This window comes from Suricata suricatta, chromosome 1 (genome assembly GCF_006229205.1).
Source record: "Suricata suricatta isolate VVHF042 chromosome 1, meerkat_22Aug2017_6uvM2_HiC, whole genome shotgun sequence".
In the NCBI taxonomy this organism is placed as follows: domain Eukaryota; kingdom Metazoa; phylum Chordata; class Mammalia; order Carnivora; family Herpestidae; genus Suricata; species Suricata suricatta.
The window spans coordinates 59,684,950-59,703,456 of record NC_043700.1 but is presented as its reverse complement, the minus strand read 5'-3'; the positions used below and the strand labels follow the sequence as shown (position 1 = coordinate 59,703,456).

General features: G+C 40.4%; 1 protein-coding gene across 2 annotated transcripts in view; it reads right to left on the bottom strand.

The window, feature by feature from the left end:
• TMEM192 (transmembrane protein 192) overlaps positions 1–5,479 on the bottom strand; it is a 23,515-nt gene extending 18,036 nt beyond the window's left edge. The window contains exons 1-3 of one of the 2 annotated variants that reach the window (XM_029939208.1): positions 5,358–5,439; positions 3,304–4,139; positions 148–294 (exon numbers count right to left, since the gene is read on the bottom strand). In XM_029939208.1, coding sequence (XP_029795068.1) covers positions 148–294; positions 3,304–3,414 — 258 coding nt within the window. In that variant the 5' untranslated portion in view covers positions 3,415–4,139; positions 5,358–5,439. Of the gene's footprint in view, positions 1–147; positions 295–3,303; positions 4,140–5,357 lie in introns of both variants that reach the window. The other variant, XM_029939212.1, reaches the window with a different exon arrangement.
• Between the last annotated feature and the right edge of the window lie 13,028 nt (positions 5,480–18,507).

Below are 18,507 nucleotides of genomic sequence, written 5' to 3'. Positions count from 1 at the left end.
AAAAAAATAAAATAACACCTGGAATACCATAAATACTCAATAAATCTTAGTGTTATTATCGTAAAAAAAAAGAATAAACATTAAAATAATAAAAAATTTAAAAAAAACTTCACCTCTGTATGGATTACTTTGTCCCAGCCAACTTACATGTATTAACAGGAGAAGATTCGCTATGATGACCGTAGGAAGAGGATGGAATCTGGGTCTAAAATGAGCATGTAATGAATGATGCAGGAGGTGCTGGGTGTCCAGAAGGGGGTCATCTTCAATACTTTGGGTGAGATCCAAGGAACCCTGAGGGACAGAAAAACAGAAGTAAACTATAATCATTACTTCCCGGATTATGTTTCTAAGACAAATCTACTAAAGTATAAAGCTTTAAAAACCAACATGCAAGTTAGAGGCAAGAAAAATAGACTCCCTACCTAGAGTCAATGGAAAAAGACCATGAACTTTTAGATAACTACTACGTACAAACTGGTGAAAACAAATATTAAAATGGGTACAGGAAATCTTAATTTCAGTTATTTTCAAATGAGGTAATACAGGATGAGATTAAAGCAAACGATTATGTTTAAGTTTTTTCATGTGTATTTATTTATTTTTGAAGGAGAGAGAGAAAGAGACAGAGAGCAAGCACGAGCAGGGGAGAGTCAGAGAGAGAGGGAGACAGAATCTGAAGACAGGCTCCAGGCTCTGAGCTATTAGCACAGAGCCTGATGTGGGGTTAGAACCCAATAACCGCGAGATCATGACCTGAGCTGAAGCTCACACTCAACTGACTGAGCCACCCAGGCACCCCTAATAATTTTTTAATGTGCCTGTTGGCTATTTCTAGCATGCCACTTCTAAATCAACTTCAGCTGACTTGTATGTCATATTTTCCTGCCTTTTTGCATGCTTGAATACTTTTTTTCAATGGGCATATAGCACTGTGTAAGTTTATTTTTTTTTAATGTTTTATTTATTTTTGATACAGAGAGAGACAGAGCATGAGAGGGGGAGGGGCAGAGAGAGAAGGAGACACAGAACCGGAAGCAGGCTCCAGGCTCCAGGCTTCAGGCTCCAGGCTCCAGGCTCCAGGCTCTGAGCTAGCTGTCAGCACAGAGCCTGATGCGGGGCTTGAACCCACAAACGTGAGATCTGACCTGAGCCGAAGTCAGAGGCTTAACCAACTGAGCCACCCAGGCGCCCCACCTTGTGTAAGTTTAAGGTGTACCATGAGTTAATTTGATACACATTTTTTTAATTAAGTAGGCTCCACCCCCAATGTGGGGCTTGAACTCATGACCCTGAGATCAAGAGTTACATGCTCTATTGACTGAGCCAGCCAGGCACCCCTTGATGCAGTTATGTATTGCAAAATGATTACTACTGAAGCATTAGTTAACACCTTCATTATGTCCCACAATTACCAATGCCTAGTAATTTTGGATGGGAGGTCAGACTTTCCAATCTAACTCTTTGGGTGCAGGACAGTTTCATATTCCTATAAATATTCTTGAGCTTTATTCTGGAATGCAGTTAAGTTACTTAGAAACACTTTGATCTCTTGGGTCTTGCTTTCAAGACTTAGTATTAGGTTGGACCATAGCTGTATTTAGTTTAGGCTAGTTTTTCCCCACTATGAAGGGAAGACCTTTCTGAGCACCCAATACCCTGTGAATTATGGAGTTTCCAGTCTGACTGGCAGAATACGCACTATTCCGGGCCCTGTGTGAGCAGTAAGTACTGTTTCCTTTAATGATTTTGAATGGTTCTTTTCCAGGCTGTGGGCAGTGTCCTCACAGGCGTGTATTGGGCAAGACCCTGTTGAATACCTGAGGAGACACTGCACATCTTCAGTTCTCCCTCGGGGCAGCTCTCGTCGCTAGGTATGGCCGTGTGAACTCTAGTTGCCTCAGTCTCCCCAGACTCTCAGCTCCATCTTCTCAACTCAGGGAGCCTGCTGACGGCTGCCGGGGTGCCCTTTCCTATCACAGCCTGCAGACTCTTAGGGTGGTCAGCTGGGGCAATCACGTGACTCACTTTGGATTTTTTTTGTTTATCTTTATTTTTTAAGGCTTATTTATTTATTTTGAGACAAAGGGAGAGAGAATCTCAAGCAGGTTCTACACTGCCAGCGCAGGGCCCGATGCGGGGTTTGAATTTACAAACCGTGAGATCATGACCTGAGCTGAAATTAAGAGTCAGATGTTTAACTAACTGAGCCACCCAGGCACCCCGACTCACTTTGTTTCTGTTTCTTGCAAAACATTGTCCTTCACTACCTGATGTTCAATACCTTAAAAAGTGTTGTTTCATATTCTGTATATAGTTTCTTGGTTGTCGAGGCAGAAGGATAAATCCAGGCCCTGTGACACTCCATGCTGGCTAGGAACAGAATTTCCTACTGCTAACTTATAATACTAACCACAAGGAATCAAAGCTGTGGGAAGAGTTTGCTTCACTAGGGCAGAAACTCTGTATTATATATTCTTTATACTTTGCACTTAACCCAGACCAGGTGCTCAGTATGTGTGTGGAGTGAATGGAAGGTTGCCCAACTTCTTGAATGCTTGGGACCTGGGAATTTAAACAAAGCTAGCCTTGAAAGCTTAACTGTAAGACAGTAGTCTATTTATCTCCTGTTTACCTCCCTTTTCCATGCACCATCTCCTCTACCCTAACCAACCTTTCTGGAGTGCCCCACAAACATTCTCTCTTATTTTTTCAGAATCCAACTCATCTTGCAAGGTGCTACCAAGACTTAAGTTCTCCATAAATCTTGTCCTGCCAAGTGTTTTCTTTCTACTTTAAAATTGCTGGGGTGCCTGAGTGGCTCAGTCGGTTGAGCCTCTGACTTTGGTTCAGGTCAGGATCTCAAAGCTCGTGAGTTCAAGCCTTGCATCAGATTCTGTGTCTCCCCCTCTCTCTCTGCCCCTCTCCCACTCGCTCTGTCTCTCTCTCAAAAAATAAATAAAAATATTTTTTAAATTGCTATAAAATGTACTGCTCCTAATATTAATTTGGAATATTTCTCATGCTGTCTTATATTACTTCCTTTTTTGTGTATACCTTTTGTTCCTTCTGACTGCATTGGAGACCAGAATATGGTTTCTTCTCTATGTCACTTAACAGATGTTCAGATGTTCAGTAAATACAATGTATTTGGTAGCTATATCAAATAAATGGTCCAGTGGATTCTATAGGAAATGTAGCATGACCACACAAACACCTTATCAGCGTGAGACAGCAACACCCCATCTGGATATTAAAGGTAAAGGGAAAACAACTCCTGAACCCAAAAACTTCTTTACTTACACTATTAATAGCTGCATTATCACCCATACAAGATGTTGGTTTTGCCCATATGGATCTCTTTCCTCTTGTGTGACCATAACTCAATTTCCTCTGGGGACATGCTGGGAACATCCTTCAATACGCTTCACCCTCCTCTGGCCTCTGCCGGAAACTAGGAGGCTGTGCGATCCAATTCTTCTTGTGAGCAACAAAGCACACAGAGACCTTGGTAGGGCTGACTCAGTCCAGAGCTGATTCTGAAAGGAATCTCATCACTTACATCCCTTGAGCTGCCCTTGTTTAAAGTCCTTTTGGAGGCCTAATGGTTTATTCACCCTGTATCTTTTCAAAGAAATGTCTTTCTTCATTAAATTAGCCAGTGTTGGTTTCACAGCTTGCAAACAATGAACCCCAAATAAAAGGCCTCTGTTCTCTGCTAACTCATTTAAGTGTCTAGTCTTACTGCATACACCATATTTTTAGCTTTTACCTGAATGGCAGAAATCATATCCACAAAATACCAAAAACAGGCAACTTGAGCCGATCTAAAGGGATTTAGCTATGTAACTGTTAATGAAACATCGCTCTCCAATTGTTTGGTGAAACAGATTTCTAGGATTGTACTCATCCCAAAGTCAAAAGCTACATATTCAAGACTCTGGGACCACTAAAAATCAGCCAAGAAGCATTTACTGCACACATTTTTCTAACAGTCTTTCATATTCCTCAGATTTTGTTTCCATACACTGTCAGGTCATGAATCTCACCCTTAAAATTCAGAAAAAATGGTTTTTTCCTTTTCTTTAAATGCATGAATGTCAAATCTACTTCCATGTCTTAGTTTTCCATTTTCTCAACTGAAAAAAAAAATAAAAGTTTTAGTTTTATCGTTAGATATTGTTTGGTTTTTAGTTACATAACTTGATTTAAAAAAAATTTTTAACGTTTTTATTTAATTTTGAGAGAGGAAGAGAGACTGTGAGAGAGAGAGAGGGAGACACAGAATCTGACGCAGACTCTAGGCTCTGCGCTGTCAGCACAGAGACCCATGCCAGCTCGAACTCCCCAACCGGAGATCATGAGCTGAGTCTAAGTCAGAGACTTAACCGACTGAGCCACCCAGGCGCCCATGTTGTTGCTTTTTACACAAGAATCTAAGCTCCTGTAGGGCTATAACTGTTACATGTCTTGCCTGAGCCCCTAATTCAGTGACAGCATCACAGTAATAATTTCTATTAATGTATTAATCCAAATTAGTGGTTTAACATATCTGTCAACTTTGCATTTCTCGAGGGTAAAAATGTTTTTACCTGACAATGGGACAGCCAGTTATTCTGGGCACAATTACATGTTTCCCCTAAAAAGGTTTTAATATACTTAAGCAAAGATTTTATTTCGTACTACACAGACTGAAAACTAGGCCACTGGTGTTTTAGTAATCTGGTTCGTATCCATTAAGTAAGGAGATTTAAAAATCCTTTCCTATCACGCTTATATTCAAAACAGCACGACACTTTTTCTCCATTGCGGGCTGCTGGACGATGCCAGTGACAGATCGACTGGTGGGACGCCTGCAGTCGGCCTGCGTGTCGCAGCCTCTCGAGGTTCACAGCCTTCTAAAGCCAAGGCAGGGAACCCACGAGGAGGGAGATTCGTCCCTGCGCCCCAAGTCGTCTGAGCAGAGCCAAGCGGCCCAGCTCTGAGAAGCGCCCCGAGTGAGGGCTGTCAGGCCAGCGCGCATCACGTGAGGCTCCCAGTTCCGGGATCAAAGACGCGCGCCGCACGTGGGCTGGGCGCCCGCCTGGGACCCCCGTATCCGCTCGTCCACCGCCCAGCAGCCCACCCCGCCTCCAGTCGGGAAAGGAAGCCCGCAGCCGGGGGTCGCGGACACCACTGCCTCCTGGGTGTCTTGTCCCACAACCCCGGGTCCGGTGCCAGCCCTGCGCAGGAAGCGCCTCCTCCGGCCGCGGTCGCACCGGGTAAGGGTGGCTTCCCTCCGCAGTCTCCGCCCAGCGCGCGGAGCAGGGTAAGAAAGGGGTTCCGGGGCCAGCCTCCCGCCACTTCCGTGCACTCACGTCCTCCATCCTGCCCCCCGCCGCCATTTCCCGAAGCCCGAGGCCAAAGCCCCGGCCAGTCTGGCCTCTCCACCTGCGCCCCGCGCCGCCGGCCCAGGAAAATTGCCACCTTCTAAGACTTGGCAGTCTTCACTTCAGACACACCCCTTCTGCTCCCGCTCCGCCTACGGCGGTTACCGAGCCCCGCCTCCTCTCTCCCGATTGGCCAAGACGGAGGGGCGTGTCCCGCTCTGAAACCCGCCTTGTGGGCCGCTTTAGCTAGTCCTACCGTCTGGTTCCCGGAGGATTCCAGCAATCTCAGCTGAGGTCGGCTATTGGCCGAAGACTTGGGCTTTAAAAGTTGTGTTCCAAAGCCAAGATTTAACTATTACTTCTTTTTAAAACATTAACTTTTTCAGTTTTCCTTAGATTTTGTTTGTAGGCACAGCTCTCTGCTTAAGTAGAAACACTGCAGAATCCTACCGCTCCCATTTTTATACCTCGAAACTCCACCAGCAGAGATATAGGAACAGAATAGAGATTCTAATTTACATGACGTATTTACACATTTTGCTTATGGGAAATGAAGCATTTAGAATTTTTAAGGTTTTTGTTTCTTTTTAATGGAATAAAAAACAAAACTTTAATGAAATTTTCTGAAAATACATGATCGTTGTAAAAATGTAAAGAAAGTAAAATTTTGTTAATATCAGTTCCCTGATGTAACCCTACTAGGGAGGATATACACACTTTCATACTTTTAATAAATTAATTTTTTTTTTTTAGAAAGAGAGAGAGCAGTGCCAGCAGGAAAGAGGGGCAGAAGGAGAGCTGGAATCTTAAGCAGGCACCATGCTCAGTGCGGAGCAGATTCCAACACCGGCTGGATCCCATGATCCTGGGATAATGACCTGAGCCAAAATCAAGGGTCAGATGCTCAACCACCTGAGTCAACCAGGTACCCTCATACTTTTTAATGTGTATTGGTATACTGTGTATAGTGTAATCCTGTTTGTGTTATTAGTCAAATAAAATTATTCAAACATCAGCCAAGGAAAACATGATATCAGACTCTACCTTATCTTTAAAATCTCAGGAAATTTAGGGGCGCCTGGGTGGCTCAGTTGGTTGAGCTTCTGACTTCGGGTCAGGTCATGATCTCACAGTTTGTGGGTTCGAGCCCCAAGTTGGGCTCTGTGCAGACAGCTCAGAGCCTGGAGCCTGCTTCTGATTCTGTGTGTCGCCATCCCTGCCCCTCCCCTACTCACGCTGTCTCTCTCTGTCTCTCAAAAATAAATAAATATTTTTAAAAAAAGAATATACTTCTAAAATCTCAGGAAATTTAAAAATTTCCTGATTCTATGAGTTATTTCTTAAGAACCTTTTCTAGGCATTCATTTTCCTTTAACATTTTATCCTGAAAAATTTCAAACATAGGGAAATGTTGAAAGACTCATATAATAAACACCATGTGCCCCTCACATTGATACATCAGTTCATATTATGCCACAGTTGCTGTGTGTGGGTGTGTGTGCACACATGCAAGTGTTCACACACATTTTTTTTAACCAAATGTATTGAAAGTAAGTTGAGGACATTATGAAACTTCATTCCAAATATTTCGTTGGCTAAAAATAAGGATGTGTTTCTACCTAACCACAGTATCATTGCCACAACTAAGAAAACCAATAGTAGTCCTATATTTGCTAATAACCAATCCACGGCAAAAATTTTCCAAAATTTCCCCAAAATGTCTTTTTTAGTTGTTCTTTTTCACCGTCCAAAATCCATTCAAGGTTCACACACTGCATTTAGTTATTATGTCAGGAGGTATACTTTAGTAAGGTCAGTATACTGGGGACACCTGGGTGACTCAGTCAGTTGAGCAACAGATCCTTGATTTCAGCTGAGGTCATGATCCCAGGGTCATGGGATCAAGCCCCATTGTCAGCCCACACTGAACATGGGGCCTGCTTGAGATTCTCTCTCTCTTTCTCTCTCTTTCTCTTTCTGCCCCTCATGTGCTCTTTGTCTTCATGAAATGAAATGAAAAAAGATAAAAAAGACCAGGACAAAAAAGACCAGGACTCTGGAATTAGTCATGAAGGTTTCACTAGGGGTATGATTCAGGTACCTTATTTAAATTCCCTAGGAGTCAGTCATCCCATCTATAAAAATGGAACTGTTAACAGATCCAGTTTCAGAGGGATTTTTGATTAAATGAAATAATGCATGTAACGTTCTCTGTATAGTGTTACTTCTAAGCACTGAAAAAGGTTAGTCACTTGGGGCACCTGGGTGGCTTAGTTGATAAAGCATCGACTTCAGCTCGGGTCATGGTCTCATCAACCATGAGTTCAAGCCCCATATCAGGCTCTGTGCCAACAGCTCAGAGCCTGGAGCCTGCTTTAGATTCTGTGTCTCCCCTTCTCTCTGTTCCTGTTCCACTCATGCTCTGTCTCTCTCCCTCTCTCAAAAATAAATAAACATTAAAAAAATTTTTTTTTAAAGGTTAGTCACTTTTTTGTCTAAGTCAGGGTTATTGAAGTATTATTAACATACATAGTCACTATTTTAATAGTACATTAAAATATTACATTACTCAACTAGTTCAGCAGGCCTTTTTCCTGGAAGTTGAGATTTTTCAAAATTAAGTAGTTGGAGGGAAAAAGAGGAGGGCACCCTTGGTAGGCTACCAGGCTTTATTGTGGGGATATTCTATGGTTACGCTGTGTAAACCAGAAGGGAGCAATGGTGTTAGGAAATAGAATTCTGAAGTTTGCAAGGGTTTATAGGAGAGGGTTGGTAGAGGAGTGAGGTTGTCAGGCTGGGAGGTGTGCTTCCGTAGGAGACGGCAACCTCCAGGGATTAGAAAGAGTGGGAGAAAACAATGCTCTATAGATAGGCAAGGGTGAAAATGTAGAAGGAAGAAGATTTAATTTTAGGCCTAGCCATGGAAGAATAGTTATGTTTACTATATCCAGGGCAAAAGTTAGAAATAAAGAAAAATATATGGGGTGCCCGGGTGGCTCTGCTGGTTAAGCATCTGACTTTGGCTCAGGTCATGATCTCATGGTTCATGAGCTTGAGCCCCACACTGGGCTCTCTGCTATCCCCACAGAGCCTGCTTTAAATCCTCTTTACCCATTTCTCTTGTCCTTCCCCTGGTGGTTCTCTATCCCTATCAAAATAAATAAATAAACCTAAAAAAAAGAAATAAAGAAATATATAATTGTCACTACTATATAATTGCCACATAATATAGTATAACATAATGTATATTACACATAATATATAAGTGCCACCTACTCAGGGAATATAACAGAAACAATGGGTTAGATACTGGGATAGTTCTGGGGAACTCTCTTCAAAAATTCCAAAAGGGATTTTTATAGAACTCGGGCTCAGATGAAATGTATGGGAAATTAAAACTTAGTCATCATGGGAAACATTGTTAAAATCTTATGTCCCTATAAAGTCCTAGTGTTGCTCAAAGCAATTTAAATAAGCAAAGCCCTGTAAAGAAATTACATTTATGAGGGTATGTGACATTTCATTGTTGCATGATTGAAATATTTTTAGTGGAAATTCTTGCATTTGTTTACCTATGAGGAATAAGAAGACAGAGAGAGCCTGTTTTTCTGCCAAATGTTTCACCTTTGGATTTGGATCCGGTTTTCAAAGATTTCCATCGTTCCTATGTGTTGTCACCATCAACATTATTTTGAGCCCATTGCTTAGCTCGATCACAGATACTAAAGTGTTAATAATGCCTCATTTTTTAACATCAATATGAAATGTGTCCTTAATTTACTTTATAATGTTACCAATACAACTTCCATTATTCAGCCTACCAAAGTATCATGTATAATGCAAACAATAGGTGCTCAATATTTATTATTGATTTTGTTTTTATTATTTTTAAAACATTTATTTTTTTAATTAAAAAAATTTCTAATGTTTTATTTATTTTTGAGAGAGCGAGAGAGAGAGAGCGTGAGCAGGGGAGGGTCAGAGAGAGAGGGAGACAGTATTGGAAGACAGGCTCCAAGCTCTGAGCTAGCTGTCAGCACAGAGCCTGAAGCAGAGCTCTAACCCACAAACCACGAGATCATGACCTGAGCCGAAGCCAGATGCTCAAGGACTGAGCTACCCAGGCGCCCCTATTTGTTTTAAGTTTATTTATTTATTTTGAGAGAGAGAACACGAGCAGGGGAATGGCAGAGAGAGAGGGAGAAAATCCCAAGCAAACTCTTTACTGATAGTGTGGAGCCCCATGCAGGGCTCAAACCCACCAATCGCAACCTGAGTCAAAACTAAGAGTTGAACACTTAACCAACTGAGCCACCCAAGGTGCCCCTATTATTGAATTAAAGTGAGATCTCATAAGCTACTAATACTGATTTTAACTTGGCTTTTTTTTTTAAGTTTGCTTATTTTGAGAAAAAAAGAGAGAGCGCCCATGGGAGAGGCAGAGAGAGAGAATCCCAAGCACGTCAGGAGATTCTCTGTCAATGTGGAGCCCGATGTGGGCTCGAACTCACAGATTGTGAGATCACGACCTGAGCTGAAATCAAGAGTTGGTCGCTTAGCCGACTGAACCACCCAGGTGCCCCTTGACTTGGTTGGTTTTTTAATCAAATTTTAGATTGAGTCGATCCTAGCTATACTTTTTCTACAGTACTCTTAAACTTCCCTGTACCTCTGTGAGGAATGCACTTATTCCAAACTCTGGTTTTGGATAATGGTTTGTAGCTAAGTCTCTCTTAGATACCTAGAGAGATACTGCTGACAATTTCCCTTTCAATGAACAGACAGAAAAAGTAAGTCGACAGTTATTTTAATGGATCAGATTATTTTTGGCTTTTATACTTTTCCTAGAAATCTTTTCTTCTAGAAAGAAATTTCATGACATAGTTAAAGTGTGAGCAACTGGAAATATTCTGCCATTTCCATTGATTTGTTCCATAAATTTTGGGGTCTTTGAGAGCACAGGTCCACAAATAGAATCCAACTGTAGCCAAACACTTCAAATTTGGGCTAAGAAGGTATATTTAGAGGTTCTCAGAACCTATAAAATTTCAGACTTGTTATCCAGCACCTCCTCCCACATTATTGGTTTGTATTTTCTTGAAGTTCTTGTCCTGACATTTAAAAACACACTTGTTTCTGAAGGCAGAAAGATTTATTTTAGCTTCACTGACTAATTCGGGAGTGGGAGAACAAATTTGCTAAAACTTCCAAAAATAATTTATCTCTGGATAGATACCAAGTATGTGAAGTTCTAGACCAGGATTTTTTTTTTCTTTTAAAGTTTTAGAAAAGCATTTATAGAAACTTAGGATGAAAATGCATTTTGTTAGCTTCATGAAAATCCAGGCTACTCCTTAGTAATTCTGGAGCTAATTTCACCTGATCTCTGCTCACTTCTGATCCCATTCTAAGGCTAAGTGCCAGGCTTCTATCCAGCCAAGTTAGTTTTCAGCATTTTCATGGGAGGATTTCCTTATTATAGAATAAACCAGAAGATGGGGCTTTACGCTTTTTGCAGTGATGTCTCATTTAATTAAGTTCAAGACATTTAAGAAGTAAAATTTTTGTTTTAAAATGCAATTCATAATTCAGTGTGTTGAAGTTTAAAGCACATTTGAAAGTGTCCTCCAATAACATAAAGTGATTGTTACTGATTTTCCAATATTTAGAAAGCCTTGTAACTTCCAAATCTCTGAAGTTGTTTGGACCAAGGTGAAATAAACTAGGATATGCGGTGATATGTTGTTTATAACATCTTTGTTGTTAATATAAGCTAGACATGGACTTATTCTTTAAGGTAAGTAAAAAATTAAGTTACTTAAAGTGTTAAAAAGGAGATAAAAGACAGAAACAATAGGTAAATTTGTACATGGATGTGTGTATGCCCTGCCTTTCTGAGTGTTTATGTGGTCATGCCAATTGACAAAGCACTTACACATTTGAAAACCACATCCTATTTTGGTCCTTAGGAGCTGGGGTTGTGTAATATTATTACTTGCACTTTATTTCATGTTTTAAATCTTGTTTTTAAATGTTTATTTATTTTGAGAGAGGGAGAAAGAGAGCACAAGTGTGAAGCAGGCGCACGGCAAAGAAAGAGGGAGAGAGAGAATCCCAAGCAGGTTCTGCACTGTCAGTGTGGAGACAGAGGTAGGTCTCAATCCTATAAACTGTGAGATCATGACCTAAGCCGAAATCAAGAGTCAGATGCTTAACCAATTGAGCCACCCAGGCACCTTTACTTGCATTTTACAGTTGAGAAAATTGGTAAGAGAATTTAAATGACTTGCCCAAGGTCATTTGTTAATAAGAGAGAAAATTGGCATTTGATTTCATGTTCTATACTCACTTATTCATTTATTCACTCATCAATAAATATTTATTAAAAGCCTCCAATATAGGACACTGGTAGGCCCTGCAGCAAACTAAAAAATCAATAGGGTTTGTTTCCTTTTATTATTCCTTTGCCTCCTGGCTAGTCTCTTTAAATGCTGATCTTGGATTTGCCTTAGACTCTTGTCTTTAGAATGAACCTCTGCATGGGCTGAGTAATTTATACTCATGAATTCCCATCAGGCCTCAGCTTTCTCCTAATTATGCTTTAATACTCTGTTCTGGTCTCCAGAGTCAGCCCAATTTTCTCATATCCCCTGTCAACCCTTCCCCATTTTTACCTTTCTATTCTTAGAGCTCACAGTTGAAAAGGATTCCTAGACATTCTGATACATGTTTGAAGTAGAACAGGAGCAAAACCAAACTTTTGGAGAATGAGGAAATAATTTCATTATGGGTGAAGTGGCAATTGAATTGGGTTTCACAGAGAAAAGTAGAAAGGGAGGAATATTTAGACTGAATAAAGAACCCAAATTAGGAGCTGTAGTCTTGCACACTGAGCTGAGCAGTAGCTCCCTAATTTGGCTCTGATTCAGTTCTGAAAGATAAGTAGGCTTCACTCTGTTCCAGGAGACTCACTCTCAGTGTCTGTCTTTGCTTGTATAATCCTTGTGGAGGTAAAAAGGTCCTATTTCTTTTTCAACTTGAACTTTAAAATGTTTTTTAATGTTTTATTTAGCTTTGAGAGAGAGAGCGCGCATGCAAATGAGGGAAGGGCAGAGAGAGAGAGAGAGAGAGAGAGAGAGAGAGAGAGAGAGAGAGAGGGAGAGGGGGAGAGGGAGAGGGAGAGGGAGAGGGAGAGAGAGACACACACATACACACAGAAGCTGAAGCAGGCTCCAGGCTCTGAGCTGTCAGCAAAGAGCCTGACGCAGGGCTCACAACTCATGAACCGTGAAAGCATGACCTGAGCTGAAGTTGGAAGCTTACCCAGCTGAACCACCCAGGCATCCTCAGTTTGAACTTTATATTTCTTTTATAAGTACTTCCCAGTTGATGGGTTATTTAGTGAATGATGTTGGGAAAGTCAGCTAGCCATTTGGAAGAAAGTAAAGCTGATCACTCCAGTATTTCTTAAGCCAAAATAAATCCCTAATAGTTCAAAGATTTAAACATAAAAATAGTTCTAAGGAAAAAAACATTGTAATATAGTTGAATAAAAAAGAAAGATTTTCCATGCATGACCCCAAACTCAAAAGCAATAAAGAAAAAAGTGCAATACCTTTGATTACATAAAATGTTTGAAACTTCTTGGGAAAGAGAAAGACAACTTAAAATTAAAATATAAATGCTAAATGCCAAGTAATTGGAAAAAATCCAAATATTTATTATTTATGAAATAGTTAAGTAAATGATGTATCCATACTTAGAATATTATCCAATGATCTTTTAAATGAAGTAGATTTATATTTGTTGGCAAAAACGGCTGTTTAATATATGTGTCATAACAGTAGGTTGCAAAGTAAAAGTCATGCTATATTCTTTTAACGAAAAAAGAATACACACATAATGCAATAAAACAAATATTTTGATATGCAAATATATGCCATGAAAGTATTCAGAGCTACATAAATTAAGCAAGAAAAAGAAATAAAAGGCATTCAGACTGGAAAGAAACAGTAAAACTATATCTATTCATAGAAGACATGATATTATATTTAGAAAACCTTAAAAAATCCACAAAAACACTGTTAGAACTAATAAACAAGTACATCAAAGTTTCCGGATACAAAATCAACTCAAAAAATGAGTTGCATTTCTATACACTAACAACAAACACTCCAAAAATAGAAATTAAGAAAATAATACTATTTATAATAGCATAAAAAGAATAAAATACTTAGGAATAAATTTAACCAAAGAGGCTCAAGACTTGTACACTGAAAACTAGAAAACATTGCTGAAGAAGATTAAAGACTTAAATAAATGGAAAGACATCCTATGTTCATGGATTGCAAGAATTAATATTGTTAAGGTCACAATATTATCCATAGTAATATACAGATTCAGTGCAATCGCTGGGAAAATCTTAACTACGTTTTTCATAAATGGAATACCCCATCTTAAATAATCACATGGAATTTCAAGGAACCCAGCATATCTGAAATCATCTGAAATAAGAATAGCAAATTTGGAAGACTCATACTTCCTGTTTTCGAAACTATTTACAGAGATATAGTAATCAAAACAGCATGGTACTAACGTAAATTTCGACCTATACACCAGTGGAGTAGAATTGATACCCCAGAAATAAATCCATACATCTATGGTTAATTGATTTTCAACAGGGTGCCAAGATCATTCATGGGGGAAAGGATGGTCTCTTTCATGCATTGTGCTGGAAAAACTGAGTATCCACACCATCTTAAAAAATTACACAAAATGAATTAAAGATCTAAATTTAAGAGGCTAAATTATAAAATTAAGGTATAAAGGCAAATTTGCACGACCTTGAATTTGGCAATGGTTTTTAAAATATGACAACAGTATAGGCAACAGAAGAAAAAAATAGATAAATTGGACTTCATTAAAATTAAAAACTTTTGGGGGGCAACTAGGTGGCTCAGTCAGTTGGGCATCTGACTCTTGATTTCAGCTTGGGTTGTGTTCCTGGGGTTGTGGGATCAAATCCCATGTTTGACCCTGCATCATGCAAGGAGCCCGCTTAAGATTCTCTGTCTCTCTCCCTCTGTCCCTCTACCCCACTCTCACACACACACACACACACACACACACACACACTCTCTCTCTCTCTCTCTCTCTCTCTCTGTTAAAAAAATTAAAAATAAGTAAAATAAAATAAAATTAAAAACTTTTGTGTATCAAAAGACACCATCAAGAAAGTGAAAAGACAATCCACAGAATGAGAAAATATTTGTGAATCATACATCTTAGAAGGATTTAATACCTAGATTATAGAAAGAATCTCTAAAACTCAAAAACAATGACAACAACAACAATAACAAAAACCAAATTATCCAATTTAAAAATGGGCAAAGGAGTTGAACAGGCATTTCCCCAAATATATCTAACTGGTCAATAAACACACAAAAAGATGCTCAACATCCTTAGTCATTAGGGAAATATAAATCAAACTACAATGAGATAATACTTCACACCTACTAGCATGGCTATACCTAGAAAAATGGAAGATAACAAATATTGATGACAATGTAGAAAAATATGGAACTCTTGTACATTGCTGGTGGGAACTATATGATGCAGCCAAAACAATTTGGCCTTCAAAATAGTAAACATAAAGTTAGCTTAAGAGAATTTCACTCCTGTGTATATAGCCAAAGAAATTAAAAGAAGGCACTCACTCAAGTACTTGTGTCTCACTGTATATTATGGCATTGTTCACAATAGCCAAGAGGTGGAAACAACCCAAGTGTCCATCAACAGATGGATGGATAAACAGAATGTAGGATATATACACAATGGAATATTATCCAGCCAGAATGAAGTTCTGATACTTGCTAGAGTGTTGATGAACCTTGAAAATATTATGTGAAGTAGAGTCAGTGAGGCCCAAAAGGACAAATTATATGATTCTATTCCTATAAATATCTAGAGGGAACTGATAGTGGATTAGAGATTACCAGGGGCTGGCGGAAGGAGAGAGTGGGGATTACTCCATAATGGGTAAAGATTTTTATTTGAGGTGAGGAAATTTTTTGAAAATCAATAGTAGTGATGGCCAAATAATATTATAAATGCAATGCCACTGAATTGTACACTTAAAAATGGTTAACATTGTAAATGATATGTTAACAAATATTTTACCACAATAAAAATAGAGTTTTGAAAAAGTCTGTAATACACACACAAAATTGTTTACAATGTAACTATGAATTATTGTATGATCCTAATTCCAACTCACATGATAAAGAGCTAATTTTTTATTATACAAAAAGTACTTCAGGGGTGCCTAGGTGGCTCAGTCAGTTGAGCATCTGGCTTTGGCTCAGGTGAAGATCTCATGGTTTATGGGTTCGAACCCTGCGTCAGGCTCAGTGCTGGAGCCTGCTTCCGATTCTATGTCTCCCTCGCTCTCTGACCTTCCCCTGCTCATGCTGTCTCTATCGGTCTCTCAAAAATAAAAAACATTAAAAAAAATTTTTTTAAAGTACTTCAAGTTAATGTTAAACAAAAAAAATTTTTTAATGGGCAAATGATAAGAACAAGTAGTTTACAGAAATAGATGTGCAAATAGCATAACTATGTTCAATTTCACTCATAATTTTGAAAATGCAGATTAAAACAACAAAAGATGCTATGTTTTAATTTAATTTAATTTACTCTGATTTCATATTATTCTTATTTTAAAGAGAGCATGAGTGGGGGAGAGGGAGGGGGAGAGAGAGAGAGAGAGAGAGAGAGAGAATCCCAAGAAGGCTTCATACTCAGCACAGAGCCTGACATGGGGCTTGATCCCACGACCCTGGGATCAAACTTAGGGAATCATAATTGAAGAAATAAAGGAAAGAAGGAGGGAAGGCAGGAAGGAAATAAGGGAGAAAGAAGGGAGGGAAGGAGGGAGAAGGAAGGATGGGAGGGAGGAAACGTAATGGAAGTGCAGGGCGGAGTCCTCCAGGACTGCAGACCATGCGAGGCTGAGAGGCCGTTGACGTAATGACAAGGACCGCACTTGTTCCTCGGAAATGATGCCTGTCCGCTCAGCACATGACAACACGCTACCCCCTCTTCTTTCCCTATACAGCCTTTCTCTGGCCACTGGAAAGTAATAACCCTGAATTTTTTTTAAAGAAGTATCATTTCTTCATTCTTTTCATGTTTTTAATTGACCTTTATCCTTTAGTGAATGAGAGATGAACACATTTTAAGTTAGGTATTCAGAGGGGTTTTTTTAATGTTTTTTATTTATTTTTGAGAGACAGAGAGAGACAGTGCGAGTAGGGGAGGGTCAGAGAGAGAGGGAGACACAGAATCTGAAGCAGGCTCCAGGCTCTGAGCTGTCAGCACAGAGCCCGACACGGGGCTTGAACCCACGAACTGTGAGATCATGACCTGAGCCGAAGCGGGACGCTTAACCGACTGAGCCACCCAGATGCCCCTATTCAGAGTTTAGAAGGCTAAAAAGAAGACAAAGATCTTTCTCACCTCTGTAGATACTAGTACATACCATTTTTCCACCTGACTCCCAATAATATTTTATTTACTATTTTTTAAAGTTTATTCATTTTTGAGAGAGAGAGGGAGAAACAGAATCCAGGCTCCAGACTCGGAGCTGTCAGCACAGAGCCCAACGGGGGGCTTGAACCTACAACCTGGGAGATTATGACCTGACCTGAAGTCAGACACTCAACTGAGCCACAAGAGCACCACATCAATTTATTTTTTTGAGTAATATCTATTGCCAATGTGGGGCTCAAACTCACGACCCCTAGACCAAGAGTCACAAGCTCCACTGACCAAGTCACCCAGGCGCTCCTGTCTGACTTCCAATAATAATTATTTCCTGTAATCACTAGAAGTATCCTGGTTATACCTTACTTCCCCCCCTCCCTCCCCCCACCGACTACGCCTCAGACATCCTAAGGCGGAATCTATCACACACAGCCCAGAACTAAACATGCAACAAATGGTGGCTGAATTGATCCTCAATCAAAGAGAAACACGGTTCAAGGTGTAGAGTCAGACCATAATGGAATGTAGGGAGTGGGAGAAATAGAGCAAGGAGGATGGGCCGGAAGGAGAGATGTGGGAAGGAGGAGCAGAGCTGAGAGGAATGGCAGAAGAACAGGAATGCCCGGAGGGTTGAGGAGAAAACGTATGGAAAGGTGTTGAGCTGGGGAGTCACCCATGCTCCTCATTAATTAGATCAAGACATGGATAATGAGATCTATGTGAAGCACCCACAGGGCTGCTGGGGGGCATGTGGGTAAGTAGGGTAGGATGTCTGAGGCAAAGCAGGGGGAGCCCCCCACCACCGGCCGACACTCAAACATTGCATGCTGATAGTGAATGGCAGACTAATGCCAGGCAGTAAGCAAATGGCTGTGGGGGTGACAGGTCCTTGGCTGGGCATCCTGGGACATTGTTGGGCTACTAGCAGTGGTGACTTTCTCATTTGGGCAGGTTTGCTGTGGATCCTGCCGTAAACTTAGAGCTTTATTCCCAGAATGCCCCTGCATGTGGGGCACATTCACTGGCTCTGGTATAGGCATTAAACCCAGAAAGCATTGTCAGAATCCTAAGGGATAGCCTCCCGGAGATGGGGAGGAGGAGGAAGGAGTGAGAGGTAGGAAAGGAGGGGGGCCGCTCTTTCTCAGGCACCTCAAGCCTTGGATAATGAACAAAATGTTTTCATCTCAAGTTTTTAGAGCCTGAAAAAAGTGTCCGCAGGGCACATTTCCTTTGATCTCAAAGCATATGTTACATGCATATCTCTGCCTTCCACCTCTAAATGCTTAGAAGTCATCTTATTATCTTAAGGAGCCTTTTCATTCTGGGCGCACTTTCCCGTGTCAGCCTGGCCTCTTCCCACGCCAACGTGGAGTGGAGAAAGATCCTTCGAGCCAAAAAACTCAGCTTGAATTCCAGCTCTACAATTTAACCCTCTATGAGACGGACACAGTGATACATGTCACGTAAGGTGAAAGGAAAAACTAAGTCATGTGCTGAAACTGTCCATGGCCTTGGTACATATGAGGAACTCATGAAATTTTAGCTCCCTTCCTGTCTCCTCTGTCTCCTGCAATTCTCCATATGCAAATTGCTG